The sequence below is a fragment of the Haematobia irritans genome, chromosome 3 (assembly GCF_050003625.1).
Source record: "Haematobia irritans isolate KBUSLIRL chromosome 3, ASM5000362v1, whole genome shotgun sequence".
Classification (NCBI taxonomy): Eukaryota; Metazoa; Arthropoda; class Insecta; order Diptera; family Muscidae; genus Haematobia; species Haematobia irritans.
Genome location: NC_134399.1, coordinates 182,875,679 through 182,894,557, shown reverse-complemented (window position 1 = coordinate 182,894,557; position 18,879 = coordinate 182,875,679). Strand labels below are relative to the sequence as shown.

At 32.0% G+C, this 18,879-nt stretch overlaps 2 protein-coding genes and 1 long non-coding RNA gene across 9 annotated transcripts in view; 1 reads left to right on the top strand and 2 right to left on the bottom strand.

The window, feature by feature from the left end:
* Positions 1–18,879, top strand: part of LOC142229586 (uncharacterized) — a 436,426-nt gene that overhangs the window by 223,915 nt on the left and 193,632 nt on the right. The window lies entirely within an intron of this gene.
* Nna1 (Nna1 carboxypeptidase) overlaps positions 1–18,879 on the bottom strand; it is a 403,238-nt gene that overhangs the window by 217,956 nt on the left and 166,403 nt on the right. The window lies entirely within an intron of this gene.
* Positions 1,507–1,881, bottom strand: LOC142230154 (small ribosomal subunit protein eS21). Its single transcript, XM_075300783.1, has one exon. It carries the CDS (start codon positions 1,809–1,811, stop codon positions 1,560–1,562), a length of 252 nt encoding a protein of 83 aa, XP_075156898.1. The 5' UTR covers positions 1,812–1,881; the 3' UTR covers positions 1,507–1,559.

Sequence of the window (18,879 nt, the reverse complement as noted above, 5' to 3'; positions counted from 1 at the left end):
CCACATTTTCATGTATCGTTGATGCACAATTTGTTATTAGAAATGTTTGAACACTGCCACATTTCAGCCAAATATTGGTTTTTATGACAAAGAAAACACACACGGAAGCCAAAGCCGAATGGACGACGCGTTCAAATTCCGTTAAGATCTGGCAACCTTTAATTTATGTATACAAACCGTTCTGTTTGAGGACATGTCCCAGAAGTAAACGGTACGTAGATGACGGACCCCAAATAAAACGATATATAGTTAAATGGATATACCTTAGTATTACGTGGTCATATGGGTAAAAAATCGGGATATATAGGGTAGGGGGAATGGTACGAAGCTATGTATGTAAAAAAAGTTTAAACTTTTTTGTGTCCCCAAACAATGCGATTGACATACATATATATATATATATATATATATATATATATATATATATATATATATATATATATATATATATATATATATATATATATATATATATATATATATATATATATATATATATATATATATATATATATATATATATATATATATATATATATATATATATATATATATATATATATATATATATATATATATATATATATATATATATATATATATATATATATATATATATATATATATATATATATATATATATATATATTTCGCCCGACATGGACTTATATGGCCCCAGAAGACAGATTTTTTACCCTAATTTGCTTAAAATTTTGCATAAGCAGAACAGTTAGTACTACACTCAACTGTGCCAAATTTCATTGAAATCGGTTCAGATTTAGATATAGCTCCCATATATATCGTTCGCCCGATTTATATGACCACAGAGGCCACTTTTTTGCTACGATTTAGTTGAAATTTTGCACAGGGAGTAGAATTTGCATTGTAGCTATGCGTGCTAAATTTGGTTGAAATCGGTTCAGATTTAGATATAGCTCCCATATATAGCTTTCACCCGACTTACACTCATATGACCACAGAGGCAAATTTTTGCTCCGATTTAGTTAAAATTTAGCACAGGGTAGAATTAGGATTGTAGCTATGCGTGCCAAATTTGGTTGAAATCGGTTCAGATTTAGATATAGCTCCCATATATATGTTTTTCTGATTTCCACAAAAATGGTCAAAATACCAACATTTTCCTTGTAAAATCGCCACTGCTTAGTCGAAAAGTTGTAAAAATTACTCTAATTTTCCTAAACTTCTAATACATATATATCGAGCGATAAATCATAAATAAACTTTTGCGAATTTTCCCTAAAATTGCTTCAGATTTAAATGTTTCCCATATTTTTTTTACTACCATTGTGTTCCACCCTAGTACATTAGCCGACTTAAATTTTGAGTCTATAGATTTTGTAGAAGTCTATCAAATTCTGTCCAGATCGAGTGATATTTAAATGTATGTATTTGGGACAAACCTTTATATAAAGCCCCCAACACAATTGACGGATGTGATATGGTATCGAAAATTTAGATCTACAAGTGGTGCATGGCCCTATCCGACTTTTTTTTTAAATTTTGTTTACTATAAAACGTTGGCTTTATTTACACACATCTTAGAAATTTTTGGTGATCAAACCGTCCTTCTTGGCAAGACGAACAATGCAATCGTCGGATTCACCCATACGACGGATTTCACCGCAAATAGCATAAGTCTTGGAGCCATCGGTCATGCGACCAGTTTCTGGATCAACATCGACAATGTTGATTTGTACGGATGCATGATCCTTAGCGTGGATTATTCTGTTGGAGGCAGAGCATTTGCGGGGCACGTACAAATCAACATTCTCACCGGCGTCGTTCTCCATTGTGTTCAATTTTTTCTTAGAATTTAAAAAATTTGTGGACACTCTTTATGGAGCTAAAAACGAAAAAAAAAAAAAAGTTCGGAAACTCATTATCAAGCCAAGTTTTTGTTTCCACCGTATTTTTTCCCTTCAGAAAACAGTATTTTATCAAAACACGAAATTCCTTTTTTTCCATTTTTTTCACAATAACAAAAGTTGCTTCACAAAAGAGGCTCTATCTCACAAACTAATTGACTTACAGACGTCAAGTTTTGACAAGAATCATTTGAAGGTTGGTACTATATAAAAATAATATGCACTTAATACTAGCGACGCCATCTATGTGTCAGACCGGGGACTTATTTATCAGCCAACCTTTTATATCCCATAAATATAGAAATTATGAAATGATCACTTTCATATTGATCGACCACCAAATTGTCTTACTTGAGTATTTAGAAGTAAATTTCACTTATAAATACATGATGAGGGAACTCCCCTTTTCGTTTGCAAGATTTTCTTCTAATGTTGTGTTTCGAAATCGTGATTTTATTGCAGTTCGCAAGAGAAGATAAGAGAAGATAAAAATGACAAAAACTTTATTTTTTTTTAATTATTAAAAATTTACTGATTTAGTACGACAGAGCCTATTTCTATATCGTTTTTTGTAGAATCTTGTCAACAATTTATGGGGAATTTTTTAATTTAATTTTGGTATTTTTGGGGACGAAATCATTCTAATTTTGGGGACAAAAAACAATACTAACAACACTGAACCTGAATAAACATATATGATTTTTACATTTTGAAAATTTTGTTCATGAGGGACTTAAAGATCGTGATTTACAAACAAACTTATTCACGCCCAATTTTTATTTAATTATTTTTTTTTATTTTTTTATTTAACCGTATTTTAAAATTCGTTTCCTTTCCTTGTACTAGAATACTAGCTAGCTAACATTTTACCACTTTAATATTTTTTCAATATTATTTGATATAAAAAGCATTGACCTACATTTACCTTAAGCGTTATGTAAAATTTTTTCATTTTGTAATATTTTTTTGCTACATTTGCTTCTATAGAAATATTTTACAAATTTTTCATTAGATGTTGCCAAAATTTCAATCAGACTATTTTATGATTTATCTATTTATGTACTTTTTTCTCATCTGACATGGTTAAATAAATATTAAAAATTAAAAAAAAAACCAAGGTAGACAGATCTAAAGTATGTCGACTAAATAATACCCTACAGTAATGGGCAAATTACACGGAGATATGCGAGGGCTATATACAAATATGAACCTATATGACTGATAATTAATAAATTTTATAATTAAATAATTATATGACTGATAATTAAATCTATATATATAAAATTCAATCTATGTTTGTTTATTTGTTTGTTTGTTTGATTGTTTGTTTGTATGTACCGAGTTGGCTCCGAAACGGCTGATCCGATTTACTTGAAACTTTCAGAGATCGTAGGGGGCGTTCATGTGGTGAAAATAGGGTACCTCATTTTTTGACACCTGGTCGCGCAGGGGGACCTCCCCTTTGGCGGCCTTTTTGAAAATTGGACCAAAGTTTACCGATTTGGTTGAAATTTTCATTGAAGGTTGGGGTGGCATCTAGACAAAGATCCGCTACTTTATATTTCGATATTTGGTGGCGGAGGGGGACCTCCCCTTTGTTCGACTTTTTTTAAAGTACAGTGAAAAAACTAAAATTCTCTAAATTATCTGAGATTTACAGAGAACATGCGGTGAGGTTATGGAATTATGCACGACTTTTTTTAAAGTACAGTGAAAACAAAACTAAACTCCCCCGACTGAAATTTTACGGAACAAATGGGTGAGGTTATGAAATTTATATCAGGTTCCTGATTTTTTAATAAAAATAAAAGGGCATAGGGAGACATCCGCTTCTCTTAAGTACATACAGAGAAACAATTAAACATTACCGAGTTACTTGAAATTTACAGAGGACTGGGGAGAGGTTACGATATTAATAGTTGATACCTGATTTTGTGATATTTGAATGGAAGAGAGGTCGCCCCGTTAGGCTTATAATTTGCTTTACATTTTCTGGGACGTTTACAAAAGATACGCTACATCACTTTTCGATATTTGGTCGGGGAGGAGGTACAAAAAAAAAAAAAAAAAAAAAAATCTTAAGTTTTCTTGAAATTAACAAAAGCAGTGGGGGAAGGTTATGAACGAAGAGGCAACCTTCCTTGCCCCACACTTGAAGGAAAGTTTCGAGAATTTTCAGGGAAATTTATGGATGCTATTCACTACGATGTTTGTCGATATTGTATCGGGAAAAGTGACGTCCCTTTAAAACAATAGAGCAAAATTTAAACATCTCCGATCTACTTGAAATTTTCAGGGAACGTGGGAGGAGGTGATTAAATGTATATATGATTGATGATTAGTAGGTATATGATTTTTCGATATCTGGTTGGGGAAGGGGAAAATTGAAATAAAATTTGTCGATTTACTTCAATAGAATTTATAGGGACCATTGAATAGTTTGTGAAATTAATATAGGGTACGTGATAGTTCGATATCAGGTCGGAGTAGAGCGAAGGTGGGGAGAGGGTTCCCTTTTGTCCGTTTTTTTCTTAAATTGAAAGTAGAGGGTTTTCTGTAAATGGGAACTCGATACATAATTTTATGACATATTTTATGCACAGGCTTCTGCCTGACTTCTTTTTAGTAAAGAACTTAAATTTACATGAATGCATCATTTTCCAACATTTTAGCAAATATTAATGTGGTAAAATTTTTTACTACTTTTGCTTTTTCCGATTTATTGGATGGGAAACAGTAATTCTTTCTATGTTATTATAATGTAGTGCTCAATTTTCAGATATGTTGAGAAGAAGGATACCTTTCCCTGACAAACCACACTCAAAATTCACAAGAAATATAGAAGATTGTCCAACTACTTGAATACAGAACATTATTTAAAAAAATCGGAGGAAAGGGTACACCCTCTCCCCGACATTTTTTAAGACGAACCGTTTTACATATGCATATCCGTCGTATTTGTACCTATAAACGAAAAAGCACGTAGTCGGATTTGTTTGAAAGAATTCAAATCTTTTCGAATTTGTTTTCAGCACGAAGGATATGGTTGACTAAGTTAACATAAAATATTCCTACAAATACGCTTTGGAAGGCGCAGCGAAGCGGGCCGGGTTACGCTAGTAATTTATAAAAATTAATATATTACACTACATTACAAAAAAAAATCATGTACACTTGATGAAAATCAACTTTTCTTATGTATTTTGAGCTGCTGATTTCTAAAAAACTAAAAAAAAAAAATATATGCAACAGTTTTTGAGGTATCCCGTTATTTTTAAATTTTCGCTCTTTATACCCTGCTCCACACTGTGGAACAGGGTATTATAAGTTAGTGCATATGTTTGCAACACCCAGAAGGAGACGAGGTAGACACATGGTGTCTTTGGCAAAAATGCTCAGGGTGGGCTCCTGAGTCGATATAGCGATGTCCGTCTGTCCGTCTGTCCGTGAACACATTTTGTAATCAAAGTCTAGGTCGCAGTTTTAGTCCAATCGACTTCAAATTTGGCACAAGTATGTGTTTTGGCTCAGAATAGATCCCTATTGATTTTGGAAGAAATCGGTTCAGATTTAGATATAGCTCCCATATATATATTTCGCCCGATATGGACTTATATGGCCCCAGAAGCCAGAGTTTTACCCTAATTTGCTTAAAATTTTGCATAAGAAGAACAATTAGTACTATAGTCAAGTGTGCCAAATTTTATTGAAATCGGTTCAGATTTAGATATAGCTCTCATATATATCTTTCGCCCGATATGGACTAATACGCTCCCAGAAGCCAGAGTTTTACCCCAATTTGGTTGAAATTTTGCACAGAGAGTAGAATTAGCACAGAGAGTAGAATTAGCGCGCTAAATTTGGTTAAAATCGGTTCAGATTTAGATATAGCTCCAATATATAGCTTTCGGCCGATTTACACTCATATGACCACAGAGGCCAATTTTTTGCTATGATTAAGTTGAAATTTTTCACAGGGAGTAGAATTAGCATTGTAGCTATGCGTGCCAAATTTGGTTGAAATCGGTTCAGATTTAGATATATCTCCCATATATAGCTTTCGCACGATTTACACTCATATGACCACAGAGGCCAATTTTGAACTCCGATTTAGTTGAAATTTTGCACAGGGAGTAGAATTAGCAATGTTGCTATGCGTGCCAAATTTGGTTGAAATCGGTTCAGATTAAGATATAGCTCCCATATATAGCTTTCGCCCGATTTACACTCATATGACCACAGAGGCCAATTTTTAACTCTGATTTATTTGAAATTTTGCACAGGGAGTAGAATTAGCATTGTTGCTATGCGTGCCAAATTTGGTTGAAATCGGTTCAGATTTAGATATAGCTCCCATATATATGTTTTTCTGATTTCGACAAAAATGGTCAAAATACCAACATTTTCCTTGTAAAATCGCCACTGCTTTGTCGAAAAGTTGTACAAATGACTCTAATTTTCCTAAACTTCTAATACATATATATCGAGCGATAAATAATAAATAAACTTTTTCGAAGTTTCATTAAAATTGCTTCAGATTTAAACGTTTCCCATATTTTTTTTTACTATCATTGTATTCCACCCTAGTGCATTTGCCGACTTAAATTTTGAGTCTATAGATTTTGTAGAAGTCTATCAAATTCTTCCAGATTGAGTGGTATTTAAATGTATGTATTTGGGACAAACCTTTATATATAGGCCCCAACACATTTGACGGATGTGATATGGTATCGAAAATTTAGATCTACAAAGTGGTGCAGGGTATAATATAGTCGGCTCCGCCCGACTTTAGACTTTCCTTACTTGTTTTTCATTAAATATATCTCGAGTTAGAAATGTCCGATTATAACGTTTGTTGTTGGTACTTAAATGAAAGGTAATAAGATGACGAATAATCGTGTGCAATTGGATCTTCGGTAAGTTAAGTGGTTCAAAAAAGATCAATGCGAAAAGTCAAAATTTTCCAAAAAAAAAAATCGTATTTTACAATGGACGTTTTCCGCCAGAAAAGTATAAACCATTTAAAAAGAATTTTTTCTCTTTTTTTAAACATTTTTTTTTTTTTCGAATTCAGCAGCTCAAAATACATAAGAAAAGTTGATTTTCATCATGTGTACATTTTGAGTGTAAACTAGTGTTATTAAAGCGAAAATGGTTAGATATTGGATTTTGGTAATGCTTTTGAGCTAAAGATGCGGTTTCTTTAAAATAAAGACAGTTTAAAATTAGGACACAGACCTGATCTATCGAATTTTCTGTTTCGTTTTGCGATTTATTAAGAAAGTTATTCAAGTGAAAATAATTTTCAAGTTAAAAATTCAAATTATAATAGATATTTCAAAGCAAAAAAATGCAAAATCCTTAATATTATTCTCAGCCTATATTTGAAGCTTTTTTTATCTGTAATACAAAGATACTCTGTTAATTTAAAGATTATTATCTATAAATCAAAAATGCTTTTCTTTATTTTAAAGAAAATTTCGCTTACTTCAAAAACATGCCACTTTGACAGAGGGTTGCGAATTTCAAAGGTTCGTGTCCTAAAATTTAAAGAAGGAAATTTGCAAAGCAAAGATTATAAAGTTCACCGAAAAAACAGTGAACCCGCCAGGAAAGAAAATTTTAGTTAATTTTTTGAAAAAATAAATTAATTTTAGAAAATTTGAACTAAATTGTATTACAAACGCAGATGTTACGCCGAATTCACAATAATAAGTAAATAATTTTCGACAAATTGAGGAAAATTTATTCGACATAATTCATTTTTTTTCACTTGTTAAAGAAAATTTCCAGGTCTAAAGGAAAAAATTGGAGTTCAAAACTGCAAAAATGTCTTTAGTACCCTGGCAAAAAAAGAGCTTCCAAAAAAGTAGTTTGAATCCCCAATTTGTAATCCGGAAGTAGAGCAAACCGCATCTGCCGAGAAAGCGATCGGTACACTTTTCAAATATTTTTTGAAAAAAAGTATTTTAATATATCGCCTCGGAAGAACTTCTTGTGAAGTGAAATGTACAATTCTGGATGAGCTCCTTGAATAGAGGACTATTAAGCGATTGCGGTCTAAGAGTCTCCAGGAATTGTAAAATACCAAAAAGAGAAAATATAAAGAAGAGGCAAGATTTGAGGTTTTGTCTGGAGCTTTATTGGGATGGCAGCTTACCAAGCGTGATGACGGTGCACAAGTGACGTATAAAAAATACAATCAGACATATTAAGTGTATAAATTAGTTAATTCAAATATTCATTTTAATGGTAGAGAATTACGAATATCTCTAAGATTAAATTTGAGTGAAAGCTTTCACTGAAGAGAAAAGCCATGAGTTGCCACTTTCTCTATACTAGGTAATTCACAATTTCAATTTGATTGTTCAGTTATTTCAATACAATTTGTTCAATTTCATTGAGAGTCAAATTCAAATATAAATTAATTCAGTAAATACAATTCAATTATACATATACATTATATAGATATTTTAATCAAGGTAAAGATGGTTGAACAGGCTTCAACATGAAAATTAAGCTCATCTCTAGAGGAGCATTTTTGGATGTACTTTAAATGGAAGAATTTCGAAGATTTTTTGCTGGGATATGTAGTAGAAATAGATGATAAATTTGATCAGATGTTTGAAAGATAAAAGTTCCAAAATTTCATAAAATTTAAACTTTAATTGTGCGTATAACACAAAAATAGTGAAAAAGATGGCTGGAAGATCGTACGATTGGACAGAAAAACAGGCGTTGGATGGACGTTTGTCTGTCCAGTTGATAACCAGTGCTATATACTTTAAGTCACTGCGTCCCACAGTGTGTAAACAGGAGTAGGTCAATTTTTTCTGCAATGCCTATCATATTTATTATAATGATGAAGTATATGCAAAACAAATACATATATCTCTAAACTAAATTTCATAATATATTTTAAAACCTTTAAAAACTTTTGTTGGTAAACACACACAAAAACAAAACTGTAAAAATGAACTGCAACGACACTGTGAAAACTTCAAAGAGTTTTCATGATATCCACTTTTGTTGGCGTTTGACTAGAGAGAGAGAGAGAGAGAAAAAAAAAACTACAAGGCAAAGTTGGCTTCAATTTATGCCAATCCACTGTTGTTGCTTCTGGTGCCAGAAATGTTGATGATGCCGGTACTGCTGGTGGTGGTCCAATTGCTTGTTTAGTTTGTTTTGTGGTTGGTTATATTCAGTGTTTTTTTTTTTTTTTTTTTTTTTTGAGGCATACCCCAACCACCTAATATGCCTGTCTGTTTTTAGTTCATGAGTTTATGTGGATGTGCATTAAAATCATATTCTCTCTATACACGCAAAAAAATAATTCTTTCCTCCCAAACGAAATTTTAGACAAACAAAGTTCGTTTCTCATTTGCTTTTCGCTGTAAGGAAGTGTATTTGGAAGAAAAGTATATACTTTTTGTGATAAACGTTTATTCTTTTCCAGGATGTAAAAACAATTTCATAAAGACTAGCTCAAAAAACATTATTTTCTTGCTAATTGCATTGTCCCTCACATCTTTCTCACATCCACGAGGATTTTTAGTTCTTAACACCTTTTCCTGTAATATCAACAATGTAGAAGAAATTATACGATTTTATAAATTTTTAAAATTTTTTTTACCTTTCGCCTGGACGGAGAATCGAACCGCGGACCATGCACATTGTAAGCCAACACACTAACCACTGAGCTATGTACCTGTTATGGTCATCAATAGATAAATATCCATATAAGTTATATTTATATAGCATAGCTTGCGGCGCCCACGAACCGAATAAACAAAGTTTATTTAACAGAAACAAACATTTAGTTTGGCACCGTGGAGCAGTGGTAGCTACGTCCGACTCTCATGCCAAGGGTCGTGGGTTCGATCCCTGCTTCGGCCAAAGTTTTTTTTTTTGCTTTTGTTTTTTACATATATTCCAGATATATTCAGAAGATTCCGAAAAAATGTTCAACATTACATTGTAAATACTATATTAAATTTTGAACTGTAAAATGTGTCTTATTAAAGACCTAAAGTCAGAAAAGAACAGTGTTTGATATAAACGAAATGGACTGTGTTGTTATTTCAAAAATAACTTTTTTTATTGAAAAAATAAATATTTTATAACAAACGAATTTTTTTGGTGATAAAAGTTTAAAATTTTCGAAGCAATTCAAAAAACTCTAACAAAAGAAAAACGTTTTCGGTACACGTTTTCCAAACGTTTTTTTTCTTTGCGTGTATATAAGCCTTTTTGGCTCCGAATATATCATGATCACTTTGTATGGAAATTTAAGTGCAGCCATGGAATAAAATAGTGAAAGTGTCAAACAGTATTGAGCGATTAATTAGCAATTTGTTTTTTTACTTTCTCAAGGCTCACCAATCTCATATGATGGACAAGGGAAACCTTCTCTGAAAGTTTTTTGCAACATTTGGGAGATCGGCATGGAAATTAAGTATCAGTATGTTTTACAATGGAACCAGTTTCCCAAAACGGCAATTTTAGACGTTTGTATTTCCAACCTCGCTATGAGAATTTTTGTTTTTAATAGTCGACGATATCTAGTTTTAAATGCAAAACAAAATACTGGCAATTACTATCAAAAAAAAAAAAAAAAAAAAAAAAAAAAAACAAGTATATACGGCCGTAATTTCGGCCAGGCCGAATCTTATGTACCCTCCACCATGGATTGCGTAGAAACTTCTACGAAAGACTGTCATCCACAAATTTCAACTCACTCGGATGAAATTTGCTCCTCCAAAAGGCTCCAAAACTAAATCTCGGGATCGGTTTATATGGGGGCTATAAATGATTATGGACTGATATGGACCACTTTTGGCATGGTTGTTAAATATCATATACTACCACCACGTACCAAAATTCAACCAGATCGGATGAATTTTGATTCTCCAAAAGGCACCGGAGGTCAAATATGGCGATCGGTTTATATGGGAGCTATATATAATTATGGACTGATAGGAACCAATTCCTGCATGGTTGTTGGATACCATGTACTAACATCATGTACCAAATTTCAACCGAATGGGAAGAATTTTGCTCTTCCAAGATGCTCCGGAGGTCAAATCGGTTTATATGGGGCCTATATATAATTATGGACCGATATCGACCAATTTTTGCATGGGTGTTTGAGGCCATATATTAACATCACGTACCAAATTTCAACTGAATCAGATGACAATGATGATGAACCAATTCCTGCATGGTTGTTGGATACCATGTACTAACATCATGTACCAAATTTCAACCGAATGGGAAGAATTTTGCTCTTCCAAGATGCTCCGGAGGTCAAATCGGTTTATATGGGGCCTATATATAATTATGGACCGATATCGACCAATTTTTGCATGGGTGTTTGAGGCCATATATTAACATCACGTACCAAATTTCAACTGAATCAGATGACATTTGGTCTTCCAAGAGGCTCCGGAGGTCAAATCTGGTGTTCGGTTTATGTGGGGGCCATAAGCGTAGGAAGGCCTCTGTGGAGGGGGCTTAGACCCCCCCCCCCCAGAAAAAATTTAGCCCCCCCAGAATTTGAAAACCTATTTACGATTTTACATTTTTATAAAAATTAAACAAGTATATACAACCGCACAAACTTCCGCTAAAGACTTTCATGCACAATCGAATTACTTGGGGTGTGGTAGCAGTTGCCGATGGCAATGTTTGAAGTCTGATATTTATGAAATAGAGCTGTGATTGAATTGGCGGAGAAGCGACTCGTCATAGAACGAATGTCCACCGTTTCAACAGCCGTTGCAATAAATTTGCATCACTTCTTACGGTGTGATCCGAATTCAGTGTTTTGAATGTGAATTAAAAAATTGTGTGATATTTTCCCAAATAAATAATTTTTATTTATTCGTTTTTTATTTGATTTTTGGTCAACCTTTTGTTAGAATTATATAAATATTTATAAAGACGTCGAGCTTCACGAAACATCAATTTATAATAATTTTTATATTTGTTTGAATATTTTCAAAAATTATCGATTTTTCTACAATGGATTTAGCATTTTTGTGGCAAAATTTGAATAATTTTTACCATTTTATTTATTCTTACTCTTTTTTTTAAACTATTTGAAAAAAGAAAACAAAAATTACGCATTAAAATATGAAAAAACTGAAGTAAAAACTTCCTGTGTAGTTAATATAATTAACTTCTTTGTGAGGACATTTTTGGAAGTGCTTTTAAAGTTGTGCCTTTAAAACAAATCCCAATTTTTTTGCTGGGAAAAGTGTGGAACTACTTTTAGTTGCTTTATTATATATTATTTTGATGTCTATTTTTTATTCATTTTTATGAAATAAAACAATAATTGAACCTATTAGTCCAGTCTATAAATTTTAAGCTAGGGGGGTTGTCTAGCTACGCTAATGGTGGAAAGTTGTCTAGCTACGCTAATGGTGGGGGCTATATATAATTATGGACCGATATGGACCAATTTTTGCATGGTCATTAGAGACAATATACTTACATCATGTACTAAATTTCAGCCGGATCGGATGAAATTTGTTTCTCTTAGAGGCTCTGCAAGCCAAATCGGGGGAACGGTTTATATGAGGGCTATATATAATTATGGACCGATATGGACCAATTTTTGCGTGGTCATTAGAGACAATATACTTACATCATGTACTAAATTTCAGCCGGATCAGATGAAACTTGTTTCTCTTAGAGGCTCTGCAAGCCAAATCGGGGGATCGGTTTATATGGGGGCTATATATAATTATGGACCGATGTGGACCAATTTTTGCATGGTTGTTAGAGACCATATACTAATACCATGTACCAAATTTCAGCCGGATCAAATGAAATTTGTTTCTCTTAGAGGCCTCGCAAGTCAAATTTGGGGGTCCGTTTATATGGGGGCTATACGTAAAAGTGGACCGATATGGCCCATTTGCAATACTATCCGACCTACATCAATAACAACTACTTGTGCCAAGTTTCAAGTCGATAGCTTGTTTCGTTCGGAAGTTAGTGTGCTTTCAACAGATGGACGGACGGACGGACATGCTTAGATCGACTCAGAATTTCACCACGACCCAGAATATATATACTTTATGGGGTCTTAGATCAATGTTTCGATGTGTTACAAACGGAATGACAAAGCTAATATACCCCCCATCCTATGGTGGAGGGTATAAAAATATTTGAATTTAAAAATTTTTTAGTCCAAAGGGACCGACCATATTATACCCTTCACCACTATGTAGGCAATTTTTTATACCATCTCAATTTCTTCAAATTTTTTGGGAGCTATATATAGGTTTACATTCCCATATACAAATATTTAATTTAGAACCGATTTGGAGAAACATTTTTAATCTTCTACAAAATCTCTAGACTTTAAATCGGCTAAAGACCGGAAACGTAACGAGACTCATGAAATATTCGGATGTACGGAATGTGAAGAACATCGTTTGACAAATACACCAATTATGACCAGGTCGGTGGTAAATATATATGACAGTTATATCTAAATCTGAACCGATTTTTTCCAAAATCAATAGCGATTGTCTTTGAGTCTATGTAAAACTCTGTGCCAAATTTGAGGATGATCGGACTTAAACTGCGAGCTGTACTTTGCACACAAAATTACATATACAGACAGACGGACAGACAAACAGACGGACATCGCTAAATCGACTCATAACTCAATTCTAAGACGATCGGCTAAACGATAGGTCTCTGACTTTTCCTTCTTGGCGTTACATACAAATGCACAAACTTATTATACCCTGTACCAGAGAACGGTTGCGATCTACCGCAACCAACCAGTGTATTTAGTAAACACCAACATTTGCAATCTTAAAACACCAATTGGTAAAAAAAAAATTCAACCACCAATATCCAATGCAACCGACGACTGTCGGTGTTTGTTAGTATGAGTGTTGGTCTCTCGAAAACACCGTAGTAAAGCAATCACACAAATTGGTTACCCATATCTCAGCAGTTTGGTATTCTCTTATTTATTACTCTCTCAATTCTCTTGAGCTAATGCTAACTGCTAGTAATTGTTGTTATTGAGTGCAATCGCACTTAAGTGCCAACCTCGTTTTTTGTTTACCGAGAGTTGTTACGATGTCGATTGGTTTATGATTTCAAGACACTGCATACGAACATTGTTATATATTATTGGTGTTTTTATTCTCGCATTTGTATCAATGTAAAAGATCGCATGATAATTGGTGTCTTACTCACTGCCACCGACATTTTGTGGGTAAGATTGCAATACGAAAAAAAAACACCGGTTGCAGTTCTCTGCCCTGTACCACAGTAATGGTGAAGGTTGTAAAAATTTTAGTAAGTTAAGATTTTGACAATTTTTGGATTTTTTACCCAAAAAAGAATAATTCTATAAACGATGGCAAAAAAAAAAACTATTCAACAAATTTTATTCTCGTATTTTTTTACTGATTATAGTATACTCTATTTAATAAAAAAAAAAATAAAATATTGGTATACTTGTTCAGACATATTTTTAAAATATTTTTACTTTTTGGAGGAAATTGTGTGAATGAGTTTTGATCATATGATATTTATATCCTATTATCATTAAATTCTATCCTACATCATTAAACAAATTTGCTTGCATTTCTCTATGTCCAAGTACTGTAAAGGCCAAATTTATTCAAGCATTTTCTCTAGGTGGCACACTTTGATGCGAATATTCTAAAGTGCAACATCTGTGTGTTTGTGTGTGAGTGTGAGTGGTTGCCTGTTTTCATAGGATGTCAAGCGAAAAAGTGCATATGCATCATTCGCTTTAGTTCAGTTATTTCATCTTTTTTCATTTTTGCATATCGGTATTAGTTTTTGAGTTCTCGTGTTCTTCTATGTTTGTATATATTTGCATATTTTAACAATAAAAGCATTATAACATGAAATATTCAAAACATTACCTCTCTTTTGAGTAAAATGAAGCGGAAATTGTATTATTTTTTCTATTTTTTTTTTTCAATATTTCCCCTTGAATATTTTTTATAGTTTTCTTGAGTCTTTAAGTCAAACACTTTCAGTGGCTACATATAAGTTGAGGTGATTTACAAATAAATAAATAAATATTACAAAAAAAATATTCCATCGAAACAATATTGTCGCATCTGGGGATCGAGTTATTGGAATCCCTTTATCCTTAACTTTCAAGAATTATTAATTTCTGGACAAAAAAATATATCACCGAAAATTTTAATTTTAAAAATATTTAATTAATATTAATTCAACTAATTTTTGATTTAATCAAAAATTTTGTATTAATTATTTTTTTTAATTGGCTTTAATGATTGATACTGTCGTTTTAGTAGTCAATTAAAAAATAATTGTATCATTTAATTTTATTTAATGACTGCAAAAAAATTATGGGTATATACATCAGCGTTGCCAGAATTGTTTCATCAAAAACCCCTAGATTTGTCCAAAAAACTAGCCAAAAAAGCTAAAAAATTTTAAAAAATAGCTAGAAAAAAAGCTAAATTTTTTTGTATCAAACGTCACATTTTTGATTGAAATTTAACATTATTTTTTTATTGCATTTCTTTGATGTAAAAAAAATACCACATTCAAAACTTTATTTCCTTAATTGTTTCTATGTTCGGTTCCAAAGATTTTGGTATTGATTCAGAGTCAAATTTGAAATTATTCGTTTTTTCAGATTTTTTTGAGCTATCACAGTGCTTTAAAAACGTGCTAACGACAACTTAAATTTCCAAATTCAGACTCGACTTTAAGTAGAAATTATTCTGTGTATACGTTTTTAAAATAAAATGTTGAAAAACCTCTTCTATTTTTGAACGTTATTTTGGTTTGTGGTCAAGATACAAAAACTCCACAAATTTAAAGACTATTTAATTAATTTTACGAATTTTTTAGAATTGACCCTAGCCTTCTTTCCTGAAAAGATACGCATTTTTAAGTTGAATCACTTAACTATAAGGACAAAACGATTTTATCGGCTTTTGGACAAGGAAAACAGTTTATAACATATAAGAGAAATTCACAAATGTTATTATAACCAAATTCGCGTTCGTATTTTAAAGACATGAAATCTTTGGCCTCATGACAATATTTTTTCAGTGTACAAAGCAATTTACATCTACTATTTTAATTTAGTAATATCATAATAACTTTAGAATACGTATTATGATAACATAAAAAGGATAAACGAGTCAAATGCTATTATTCCTAATAATTTACTAACAGTTTATATAAGGAATTTTTATGTTAATAGTAGATTTAAGGTTTACGATAACTTTTATGAATACGAGAAAAAAACTTTACAACAAGGTGTATTTGCTGCAAAAATGTCCGCATAATGTCTGGAATCATTATTAAGGCTTCAATTGAGCTTTGAAATATGCGGAACACCTTATTCTGGCAGCAAGACTTAGATAAAAACGAAGTTTTATCCATATTTCAATAGATACATGTCGAAAATAAAAAAAGCTAAAAATAGCTAAAGGGCCATGAAAAAAAAGCCAGAAAAAAAGCTAAAAGCTTAATGCATTTTTTCCCGCTAAACGTCTTCAAAAAAAGCCAAATCTAGCGGGAAAAAAGCTAAATTGGCAACACTGATATACATACTATTCGTTGGTTCATTCAATTTAGACTAAAACCCAAAGAAAAGTCCAACTATAATAATAATCGGAGAATTCATAGAAAAGTGCTGTAATAGTATAAACTCTAAAAGAATTATTTCATTATAGGTTAGGTTAGGTTAGGTGGCCGCCCGATGTATCAGGCTCACTTAGACTATTCAGTCAATTGTGATACCACATTGGTGAACTTCTCTCTTATCACTGAGTGCTGCCCGATTCCATGTTAAGCTCAATGACAAGGGACCTCCTTTTTATAGGCGAGTCCGAACGGCGTTCCACGTTGCAGTGAAACCACTTAGAGAAGCTTTGAAACCCTCAGAAATGTCACCAGCATTACTGAGATGGGATAATCCACCGCTGAAAAACTTTTTTGGTGTTCGGTCGTAGCAGGAATCGAACCCACGACCTTGTGTATGCAAGGCGGGCATGCTAACCATTGCACCACGGTGGTTCCCATTTTCTATAGATATACAATTTTGAGAATTTTTTTTTTTTGGAAATAAAATGTTGACAAAATTTTCTACAACAATAAAAAAAAAGTAAAAATCTTATCAAAATCTATAAAATAAGATTTTTTAAATGTAATAGATTTTTGGTAAAATTTTCTTCAAAATTTTGGTAGATTATTTTTGGCACGAGTGACTGTGGTACTGCGTGGTACTGCGTCCTGTTGGAATGTCCATAAGTCTGCGGCCGAGGGCATTGTCCGGATAATATTGAGTTTTTATCTTGATAAATTTTATTAAACTACTCAATTTAGAGTGGCTTCCCATTAGAGAAAAAAAAATCGGTAGTTGGACACTTTCGTGGAAGCAAAGCAACTCCTTGGCTCTTTCCAATCTAACATTTTTGTATGCATCGGTGAGCTTTTGCGCTCAATTGTCAATATGTGATGCACCTGTTCAGCTCCACAAAAAAAAACACACACACACATTTTCTAATTCAATCAGAACGTTAATAAATCCAATTAATTGTTTACTTGGACTGATAGTATCAATCATAGTTTTAATTGAGCATAAAAAATACTTGATTAAAAAATTAATAGATTTCATAAGTAAATTTCAATTAATATTTTAATTGATTCAATTAAAAATTTAATTGACATTGAATACAGAACTCAATTATTTTTTTAATTAAAAACGTAGTAGTTGAAAATACCACTTTCTTCTGAGTTTGATTAAAAAGTTAATACTATCATTGACTTAATCGAGTTACGGCCATTTTCATGTAGGCCCGTTAGGTTTTAACTGCCAGTTAACGGAAAGTAAATTGCAAATATCTTCTCTTTGATTAACTTTAACTCAAAAATTTTTAGTATGTAACTTCCTAACTTGCACATAAATATATAGGCAGGATGATGGACTTGTCTATAGTAAGGTTTACAAATTCATTAGCTAACGTAGTACTTACGGAGCTTCATGTAAATTGGGGTTAATTTTGTGTTTTTTTTGGTTTGTTTAATTAAATTTTATTTGGAAAAGTTTTCACCTTCAATCATCTTTTTAATAGAATAACTATTAAGGTAAAAAAAAACTAGTAAATATTTAAAATTATTTAAGCAACTCAGAAAGGCTATTTTATATATGATTTAAAATTATTTATTTATTTTTATTTTATATTATTTTATTTTTATTATTTTATTATTGTTATTGTTTTTTCTAATTTGTAAAAAAAAAATATTTTAATAACTCCGAAGGTTTGTTTTATATCTGATTTAAAATTATTTATTTATTTGTATTATTTATTAACATATTGTTTTTTTTTCTAATTTGTAAAAAACAAATATTTTAAAAAATGATCAATCTCAAAATTTAAATTTATTTAATTAGTATGGTTTGACAAATTTATAAAACTTGAGAGAACAAAATTAACCCACATTCTAAGGCAAACTCATAACGCTTCATATTTCTTCTTCATAAAAAAAAAATCCTTATTTATCCTTATTATTCTTTCTATATATGTGTGTGTGTTATCGTTCAATCAGCATAGTGTAAAATATTAATGAGAATTATAATTTGTTCCTTTGAATTTATTCATTCATTTGTTTCAGTTTTGACTTCTAAAAGAAGAAAATTTTGTCCATTATTCAAGCCATAACGTCTGGACCGGTTAACCTTTACCTCGTTTTTTGCGTTTCCCATCTACACCCACTCAACTCTTTGGAAATGCAATTGTTTTCTCCACACAAAAAAAAAGAAAAATATTCTTTGTGAAAAAGCTCTGAGGAACACTTAAATGTATTCTTCATCCTCTTTGCAATGCCAACAGCAATTCACCTTGCCAACGGCGGTACAATTGGCGATTTTCCCTCCCCCTTTCCACTGCAATTCCGCTTCTATTCTCCACGCACCATCTGCTGACTCTAAATGTGG